We start from the raw sequence: 10,299 nt of genomic DNA on the forward strand, positions 1-10,299 counted from the left end.
ATGTTGATACTATTCTTAAAATATTGTATTTTTCCTCGTTTCCTTTCCTCACTGGGCTATTTTCCCTGTTCGGGCCCCTGGGCTTATAGCATCCTGCTTTTCCAACTAGGGTTGTAGCTTAGCATTTAATAATAATAATGATAATAAATTATTAAAAAATTAAAAGTTACATCCAAAATTACAAATATACTGTATATATATATATATATATATATATCTCATATTGACGCAAATCTTTCATTAAGAAAATTTCCAAGACGAAATAAAAAAATAGAACATTGAAGAATATTCTATATATTCTTAGAAGAAACCCCCCCCCTCTCTCTCTCTCTCTCTCTCTCTCTCTCTCTCTCTCTCTCAAACCTTAATTCAAGTAATATTTTTCAGGAAAAACTATATGAAATTTGAGTTACCATATCGTTATATAAAAGTAATACCTACCAACAGAACAAGACCATAAAGTATAAAGTATTAAGTAAAATATTACTTATAAAAGTAAACGAGAATGAAATAAACTCAAAACGTTCAATACCAACAATATTACAGTTTAGGATTTTATCAATATTTCATGACAAATTATTTTATTGCATTTCTATATGAACCTATATTAAAAAGGACAGTAAGAGATAAGTCAATAGGAAGTATTGGGAGAGAGAGAGAGAGAGAGAGAGAGAGAGAGAGAGAGAGAGAGAGAGAGATGATAAACAGAATGATATATCCGTTTCCATTTTCCAATTCGCCTGTCTTTCCAACTTAGCAATCTGACCTGCTCTCGTGTGTGTGTGTGTGTGCGTGTGTGTGTGTAGACTAGACATTTCTGGATGGAGACTGAAGTCAAAGGAACAAGGAAGGCAAATAAAAGCTGAAAGAAGAGGAATACGTGAGGAAGATGAAAATAGCAAGAAGAATAAGATCAAATGAAGAGACAAATATAATCTCCCACTTATTAGCATCTCCAATGTTGCAACAGTGATCCACGTAACAATCTTTCCAACGGCTCTCCCCCTTTCCCTACCCTCTCCTTAACCTAAGTCCCCCTAGGCCATAGTTCACAGTATTGCCAGATGGTGTAAACATTACCCCCAGAAGGCACTTCCTTCGCTAACAGAAGCCATTAGGAAATTCTTCTTGCCAGTTAGACGATCTGATCTTCAGAGCGAAGACAGCAGAGTATCTCGACTTCATGGACAATTTCGTTGGAGTTCAGAGCAAATATTCGAAAGTTTTAGAGAGATTACTTGACTGTAGCTACTAAAGAGGACATTCTTATGATTTTCAACCACGTTTTATCAACTAGCCATATTAGAAAGTCTTGGAGAAAGTAGATGAAAGTAGCTATCTTCAGTGAACAATTTCGTTTGAGTTCAGAGCCAATATTCGAAAGTTTTACAGAAAGTATTCAACTGTAGCTGCTAAGAGGACATTTTTATCATTATCAGCCATGTCTTATCATGTAGCAATATTAGAAAGTCTTGGAGAAAGTAGACGAAAGTAGTTATTTTCAATGGACAATTTTGTTTGAGTTCAGAGCCAATATTCCAAAGTTTTACAGAAAGTATTTAACTGTAGCTGCTAAGAGGACATTCTTATCATTATCAGCCATGTCTTATCATGTAGCAATATTAGAAAGTCTTGGAGAAAGTAGACGAAAGTAGTTATTTTCAATGGACAATTTTGTTTGAGTTCAGAGCCAATATTCTAAAGTTTTACAGAAAGTATTAAACTGTAGCTGCTAAGAGGACATTCTTATCATTATCAGCCAAGTTTAATGATGTAACAGTATTAGAAAATCTTGGAGAAAGTAGATGAAAGTAGCGATTTTCAAATCTAGTTATAAGATACTATGATTACATTACCCAAATTCTGCTGACAGTCTTAGAGAAAAGGAGAAAAGGGGCCTCTGAAGAAGGGAGAAAAGGGACCTCTGAAGAAGGGAGAAAAGGGACCTCTGAAGAAGGGCGAAAAGGGGGCCTTAGAGGGAGGGCGAAAAGGGGGACTTAGAACAAGGGCGGAAATGGACCTTAGAAAAAGAGCGAAAAGGGGGCCTTAAAGAAAGGGCAAAAAGGGGGCCTTAGAACAAGGGAGTAAAGGGGCCTTAGAAAAAGGGCGAAAAGGGGGCCTTAGAGGAAGGGAGAAAATGGGGACTTAGAGGAAGGGCGAAAAGGGGGCCTTAGAGGAAGGGAGGAAGGGGGCCCTTAGAAAAAGGTCGAAAAGGGGCCTTAGAAAAAGGGCAAAAAGGGGGCCTTAGAAAAAGGGCGAAAGGGGGGCCTTAGAGGAAGCGCGAAAAGGGGGCCTTAGAGGAAGGGAGAAAAGGGGGCCTTAGAACAAGGGAGAAAAGGGGCCCTTAGAAAAAGGGAACAAAGAGAGCCTTAGAGGAAGGGAGAAATGTTAAAACCCAAAAACGACATTTTATCATATACCAATATTAGTAAGCCTTATAGAGAGTAGATAACATTATCTACTAGGAAGTTCTTGTAATTCTGATCTTAAGAACTTCGACTTGTCGTAAAACCCACGACAAAAAAAACCTACGAGTCAAGAGTCCGTTATTAATGAAAGGAACAGCCAAGAATCCGTTATTAGTGGAAAGAACTGCCAAGAGTCCGTTATTAATGGAAATAACAGCCAAGAGTCCGTTATTAGTGGAAATAACAGCCAAGAGTCCGTTATTAGTGGAACAAACTGCCAAGAGTCCGTTATTAGTGAAAGGAACAACCAAGAGTCCGTTATTAGTGGAAGGAACAACCAAGAGTCCGTTATTAATTGATATAACCGGCAAGAGGCCGTTATTAATGAAAGGAACAGCCAAGAATCCGTTATTAGTGGAAATAACGGGTAAAAGTCCGTTATTAGTGGAACGAACTGCCAAGAGTCCGTTATTAGTGGAACGAACAGCCAAGAGTCCTTTATTAGTGGAACGAACTGCCAAGAGTCCGTTATCAGTGGAAGGAACAGCCAAGAGTCCATTATTGGTGGAATGAACTGCCAAGAGTCCGTTATTAGTGGAACGAACTGCCAATAGTCCGTTATTAGTGGAAAGAACTGGCAAGAGTCCGTTATTACTGGAAGGAACAGCCAAGAGCCCGTTATTAGTGGAATGAACTGCCAAGAGTCCGTTATTAGTGGAAAGAACTGGCAAGAGTCCGTTATTAGTGGAAAGAACTGCCAAGAGTCCGTTATTAGCGAAAGGAACAGCCAATAGTCCGTTATTAGTGGAACGAACTGCCAAGAGTCCGTTATTACTGGAAGGAACAGCCAAGAGCCCGTTATTAGTGGAACGAACTGCCAAGAGTCCGTTATTAGTGGAAAGAACGGGCAAGAGTCCGTTATTACTGGAAGGAACAGCCAAGAGCCCGTTATTAGTGGAACGAACTGCCAATAGTCCGTTATTAGTGGAAAGAACTGGCAAGAGTCCGTTATTACTGGAAGGAACAGCCAAGAGCCCGTTATTAGTGGAACGAACTGCCAAGAGTCCGTTATTAGTGGAAAGAACGGGCAAGAGTCCGTTATTACTGGAAGGAACAGCCAAGAGCCCGTTATTAGTGGAACGAACTGCCAAGAGTCCGTTATTAGTGGAAAGAACTGGCAAGAGTCCGTTATTACTGGAAGGAACAGCCAAGAGCCCGTTATTAGTGGAACGAACTGCCAAGAGTCCGTTATTAGTGGAAAGAACTGGCAAGAGTCCGTTATTACTGGAAGGAACAGCCAAGAGCCCGTTATTAGTGGAACGAACTGCCAAGAGTCCGTTATTAGTGGAAAGAACTGCCAAGAGTCCGTTATTAGTGGAAAGAACTGCCAAGAGTCCGTTATTACTGGAAGGAACAGCCAAGAGCCCGTTATTAGTGGAACGAACTGCCAAGAGTCCGTTATTAGTGGAAAGAACTGGGCAAGAGTCCGTTATTACTGGAAGGAACAGCCAAGAGCCCGTTATTAGTGGAACGAACTGCCAATAGTCCGTTATTAGTGGAAAGAACTGGCAAGAGTCCGTTATTACTGGAAGGAACAGCCAAGAGCCCGTTATTAGTGGAACGAACTGCCAATAGTCCGTTATTAGTGGAAAGAACTGGCAAGAGTCCGTTATTACTGGAAGGAACAGCCAAGAGCCCGTTATTAGTGGAACGAACTGCCAATAGTCCGTTATTAGTGGAAAGAACTGGCAAGAGTCCGTTATTACTGGAAGGAACAGCCAAGAGCCCGTTATTAGTGGAACGAACTGCCAAGAGTCCGTTATTAGTGGAAAGAACTGCAAGAGTCCGTTATTACTGGAAGGAACAGCCAAGAGCCCGTTATTAGTGGAACGAACTGCCAATAGTCCGTTATTAGTGGAAAGAACTGGGCAAGAGTCCGTTATTACTGGAAGGAACAGCCAAGAGCCCGTTATTAGTGGAACGAACTGCCAAGAGTCCGTTATTAGTGGAAAGAACGGGCAAGAGTCCGTTATTACTGGAAGGAACAGCCAAGAGTCCGTTATTAGTGGAACGAACTGCCAATAGTCCGTTATTAGTGGAAAGAACTGGGCAAGAGTCCGTTATTAGTGGAAAGAACTGCCAAGAGTCCGTTATTAGTGGAACGAACTGCCAATAGTCCGTTATTAGTGGAAAGAACTGCCAAGAGTCCGTTATTAGTGGAACGAACTGCCAAGAGTCCGTTATTAGTGGAACGAACTGCCAATAGTCCGTTATTAGTGGAAAGAACTGCCAAGAGTCCGTTATTACTGGAAGAACTGCCAAGAGTCCGTTATTAGGTGGAACGAACTGCCAATAGTCCGTTATTAGTGGAAAGAACTGCCAAGAGTCCGTTATTACTGGAAGGAACAGCCAAGAGCCCGTTATTAGCGAACGAACTGCCAAGAGTCCGTTATTAGTGGAAAGAACTGCCAAGAGTCCGTTATTACTGGAAGGAACAGCCAAGAGCCCGTTATTAGTGGAACGAACTGCCAATAGTCCGTTATTAGTGGAAAGAACTGGGCAAGAGTCCGTTATTACTGGAAGGAACAGCCAAGAGCCCGTTATTAGTGGAACGAACTGCCAAGAGTCCGTTATTAGTGGAAAGAACGGGCAAGAGTCCGTTATTACTGGAAGGAACAGCCAAGAGCCCGTTATTAGTGGAACGAACTGCCAATAGTCCGTTATTAGTGGAAAGAACTGGGCAAGAGTCCGTTATTAGTGGAAAGAACTGCCAAGAGTCCGTTATTAGTGGAACGAACTGCCAATAGTCCGTTATTAGTGGAAAGAACTGCAAGAGTCCGTTATTAGTGGAACGAACTGCCAAGAGTCCGTTATTAGTGGAACGAACTGCCAATAGTCCGTTATTAGTGGAAAGAACTGCCAAGAGTCCGTTATTAGTGGAAGAACTGCCAAGAGTCCGTTATTAGTGGAACGAACTGCCAATAGTCCGTTATTAGTGGAAAGAACTGCCAAGAGTCCGTTATTAGTGGAAGGAACAGCCAAGAGCCCGTTATTAGTGGAACGAACTGCCAAGAGTCCGTTATTAGTGGAAAGAACTGCCAAGAGTCCGTTATTACTGGAAGGAACAGCCAAGAGCCCGTTATTAGTGGAACGAACTGCCAATAGTCCGTTATTAGTGGAAAGAACTGGGCAAGAGTCCGTTATTACTGGAAGGAACAGCCAAGAGCCCGTTATTAGTGGAACGAACTGCCAAGAGTCCGTTATTAGTGGAAAGAACGGGCAAGAGTCCGTTATTACTGGAAGGAACAGCCAAGAGCCCGTTATTAGTGGAACGAACTGCCAATAGTCCGTTATTAGTGGAAAGAACTGGGCAAGAGTCCGTTATTAGTGGAAAGAACTGCCAAGAGTCCGTTATTAGCGGAAAGGAACAGCCAAGAGTCCGTTATTAGTGGAACGAACTGCCAAGAGTCCGTTATTAGTGGAAAGAACTGGCAAGAGTCCGTTATTACTGGAAAGGAACAGCCAAGAGTCCGTTATTAGTGGAACGAACTGCCAATAGTCCGTTATTAGTGGAAAGAACTGGGCAAGAGTCCGTTATTACTGGAAGAACGCCAAGAGCCCGTTATTAGTGGAACGAACTGCCAAGAGTCCGTTATTAGTGGAAAGAACGGGCAAGAGTCCGTTATTAGTGGAAAGAACAGCCAAGAGTCCGTTATTAGTGGAACGAACTGCCAAGAGTCCGTTATTAGTGGAAAGAACGCCAAGAGTCCGTTATTAGTGGAAAGAACTGCCAAGAGTCCGTTATTAGTGGAACGAACTGCCAAGAGTCCGTTATTAGTGGAAAGAACAGCCAAGAGTCCGTTATTAGTGGAAATAACTGCCAAGAGTCCGTTATTAGTGGAACGAACTGCCAAGAGTCCGTTATTAGTGGAACGAACAGCCAAGAGTCCGTTATTAGTGGAACGAACTGCCAAGAGTCCGTTATTAGTGGAACGAACTGCCAAGAGTCCGTTATTAGTGGAATGAACTGCCAAGAGTCCGTTATTAGTGGAACGAACTGCCAAGAGTCCGTTATTAGTGGAACGAACTGCCAAGAGTCCGTTATTAGTGGAAAGAACTGCCAAGAGTCCGTTATTAGTGGAAGAACTGCCAAGAGTCCGTTATTAGTGGAACGAACTGCCAATAGTCCGTTATTAGTGGAAAGAACTGCCAAGAGTCCGTTATTACTGGAAGGAACAGCCAAGAGCCCGTTATTAGTGGAACGAACTGCCAAGAGTCCGTTATTAGTGGAAAGAACTGCAAGAGTCCGTTATTACTGGAAGGAACAGCCAAGAGCCCGTTATTAGTGGAACGAACTGCCAATAGTCCGTTATTAGTGGAAAGAACTGGGCAAGAGTCCGTTATTACTGGAAGGAACAGCCAAGAGCCTGTTATTAGTGGAACGAACTGCCAAGAGTCCGTTATTAGTGGAAAGAACGGGCAAGAGTCCGTTATTACTGGAAGGAACAGCCAAGAGCTCGTTATTAGTGGAACGAACTGCCAATAGTCCGTTATTAGTGGAAAGAACTGGGCAAGAGTCCGTTATTAGTGGAAAGAACTGCCAAGAGTCCGTTATTAGTGGAACGAACTGCCAATAGTCCGTTATTAGTGGAAAGAACTGCAAGAGTCCGTTATTAGTGGAACGAACTGCCAAGAGTCCGTTATTAGTGGAACGAACTGCCAATAGTCCGTTATTAGTGGAAAGAACTGCCAAGAGTCCGTTATTAGTGGAAGAACTGCCAAGAGTCCGTTATTAGTGGAACGAACTGCCAATAGTCCGTTATTAGTGGAAAGAACTGCCAAGAGTCCGTTATTAGTGGAAGGAACAGCCAAGAGCCGTTATTAGTGGAACGAACTGCCAAGAGTCCGTTATTAGTGGAAAGAACTGCCAAGAGTCCGTTATTACTGGAAGGAACAGCCAAGAGCCCGTTATTAGTGGAACGAACTGCCAATAGTCCGTTATTAGTGGAAAGAACTGCCAAGAGTCCGTTATTACTGGAAGGAACAGCCAAGAGCCCGTTATTAGTGGAACGAACTGCCAAGAGTCCGTTATTAGTGGAAAGAACGGGCAAGAGTCCGTTATTACTGGAAGGAACAGCCAAGAGCCCGTTATTAGTGGAACGAACTGCCAATAGTCCGTTATTAGTGGAAAGAACTGCCAAGAGTCCGTTATTAGTGGAAAGAACTGCCAAGAGTCCGTTATTAGTGAAAGGAACAGCCAAGAGTCCGTTATTAGTGGAACGAACTGCCAAGAGTCCGTTATTAGTGGAAAGAACTGGCAAGAGTCCGTTATTAGTGGAAAGGAACAGCCAAGAGTCCGTTATTAGTGGAACGAACTGCCAATAGTCCGTTATTAGTGGAAAGAACTGGGCAAGAGTCCGTTATTACTGGAAGAACGCCAAGAGCCCGTTATTAGTGGAACGAACTGCCAAGAGTCCGTTATTAGTGGAAAGAACGGGCAAGAGTCCGTTATTAGTGGAAAGAACAGCCAAGAGTCCGTTATTAGTGGAACGAACTGCCAAGAGTCCGTTATTAGTGGAAAGAACGCCAAGAGTCCGTTATTAGTGGAAAGAACTGCCAAGAGTCCGTTATTAGTGGAACGAACTGCCAAGAGTCCGTTATTAGTGGAAAGAACAGCCAAGAGTCCGTTATTAGTGGAAATAACTGCCAAGAGTCCGTTATTAGTGGAACGAACTGCCAAGAGTCCGTTATTAGTGGAACGAACAGCCAAGAGTCCGTTATTAGTGGAACGAACTGCCAAGAGTCCGTTATTAGTGGAACGAACTGCCAAGAGTCCGTTATTAGTGGAATGAACTGCCAAGAGTCCGTTATTAGTGGAACGAACTGCCAAGAGTCCGTTATTAGTGGAACGAACTGCCAAGAGTCCGTTATTAGTGGAAAGAACTGCCAAGAGTCCGTTATTAGTGGAAGAACTGCCAAGAGTCCCGTTATTAGTGGAACGAACTGCCAATAGTCCGTTATTAGTGGAAAGAACTGCCAAGAGTCCGTTATTACTGGAAGGAACAGCCAAGAGCCCGTTATTAGTGGAACGAACTGCCAAGAGTCCGTTATTAGTGGAAAGAACTGCAAGAGTCCGTTATTACTGGAAGGAACAGCCAAGAGCCCGTTATTAGTGGAACGAACTGCCAATAGTCCGTTATTAGTGGAAAGAACTGGGCAAGAGTCCGTTATTACTGGAAGGAACAGCCAAGAGCCTGTTATTAGTGGAACGAACTGCCAAGAGTCCGTTATTAGTGGAAAGAACGGGCAAGAGTCCGTTATTACTGGAAGGAACAGCCAAGAGCTCGTTATTAGTGGAACGAACTGCCAATAGTCCGTTATTAGTGGAAAGAACTGGGCAAGAGTCCGTTATTAGTGGAAAGAACTGCCAAGAGTCCGTTATTAGTGAAAGAACTGCCAATAGTCCGTTATTAGTGGAAAGAACTGCCAAGAGTCCGTTATTAGTGGAACGAACTGCCAAGAGTCCGTTATTAGTGGAACGAACTGCCAATAGTCCGTTATTAGTGGAAAGAACTGCCAAGAGTCCGTTATTAGTGGAAGAACTGCCAAGAGCCGTTATTAGTGGAACGAACTGCCAATAGTCCGTTATTAGTGGAAAGAACTGCCAAGAGTCCGTTATTACTGGAAGGAACAGCCAAGAGCCCGTTATTAGTGGAACGAACTGCCAAGAGTCCGTTATTAGTGGAAAGAACTGCCAAGAGTCCGTTATTACTGGAAGGAACAGCCAAGAGCCCGTTATTAGTGGAACGAACTGCCAATAGTCCGTTATTAGTGGAAAGAACGGGCAAGAGTCCGTTATTACTGGAAGGAACAGCCAAGAGCCCGTTATTAGTGGAACGAACTGCCAAGAGTCCGTTATTAGTGGAAAGAACGGGCAAGAGTCCGTTATTACTGGAAGGAACAGCCAAGAGCCCGTTATTAGTGGAACGAACTGCCAATAGTCCGTTATTAGTGGAAAGAACGGGCAAGAGTCCGTTATTAGTGGAAAGAACTGCCAAGAGTCCGTTATTAGTGGAACGAACTGCCAATAGTCCGTTATTAGTGGAAAGAACTGCAAGAGTCCGTTATTAGTGGAACGAACTGCCAAGAGTCCGTTATTAGTGGAACGAACTGCCAATAGTCCGTTATTAGTGGAAAGAACTGCCAAGAGTCCGTTATTAGTGGAAGAACTGCCAAGAGTCCGTTATTAGTGGAACGAACTGCCAATAGTCCGTTATTAGTGGAAAGAACTGCCAAGAGTCCGTTATTACTGGAAGGAACAGCCAAGAGCCCGTTATTAGTGGAACGAACTGCCAAGAGTCCGTTATTAGTGGAAAGAACTGCCAAGAGTCCGTTATTACTGGAAGGAACAGCCAAGAGCCCGTTATTAGTGGAACGAACTGCCAATAGTCCGTTATTAGTGGAACGAACTGCCAAGAGTCCGTTATTACTGGAAGGAACAGCCAAGAGCCCGTTATTAGTGGAACGAACTGCCAAGAGTCCGTTATTAGTGGAAAGAACTGCAAGAGTCCGTTATTAGTGGAAGGAACTGGCAAGAGTCCGTTATTAGTGGAAAGAACGCCAAGAGTCCGTTATTAGTGGAAAGAACTGCCAAGAGTCCGTTATTAGTGGAAGGAACTGGCAAGAGTCCGTTATTAGTGGAAGGAACATCCAAGAGTCCGTTATTAGAGGAAGGAACTGCCAAGAGTCCGTTATTAGTGGAAGGAACTGGCAAGAGTCCGTTATTAGTGGAAGGAACTGCCAAGAGTCCGTTATTAGAGGAAGGAACTGCCAAGAGTCCGTTATTAGTGGAAGGAACATCCAAGAGTCCGTTATTAGAGGAAGGAACTGG

General features: G+C 43.4%; 1 protein-coding gene across 1 annotated transcript; it reads left to right on the forward strand.

Annotated features, from left to right (window-relative positions):
* Positions 1–2,552: 2,552 nt before the first annotated feature.
* On the forward strand, positions 2,553–3,953 carry LOC137635358 (uncharacterized). Its single transcript, XM_068367821.1, has 2 exons — positions 2,553–2,972; positions 3,111–3,953. Exons 1-2 carry the CDS (start codon positions 2,553–2,555, stop codon positions 3,951–3,953), a joined length of 1,263 nt encoding a protein of 420 aa, XP_068223922.1.
* The last annotated feature ends 6,346 nt before the right edge of the window (positions 3,954–10,299 follow it).

Source organism: Palaemon carinicauda, unplaced genomic scaffold (genome assembly GCF_036898095.1).
Source record: "Palaemon carinicauda isolate YSFRI2023 unplaced genomic scaffold, ASM3689809v2 scaffold1177, whole genome shotgun sequence".
Taxonomy (NCBI): domain Eukaryota; kingdom Metazoa; phylum Arthropoda; class Malacostraca; order Decapoda; family Palaemonidae; genus Palaemon; species Palaemon carinicauda.

Coding starts and splice junctions, on each gene's coding strand:
- LOC137635358 (XM_068367821.1), top strand. CDS start 2,553: ATGAAAGGAACAGCCAAGAATCCGTTATTAGTGGAAAGAACTGCCAAG. Junction 2,973..3,110: donor CAGCCAAGAGTCCATTATTG/GTGGAATGAACT, acceptor TGAACTGCCAAG/AGTCCGTTATTAGTGGAAAG.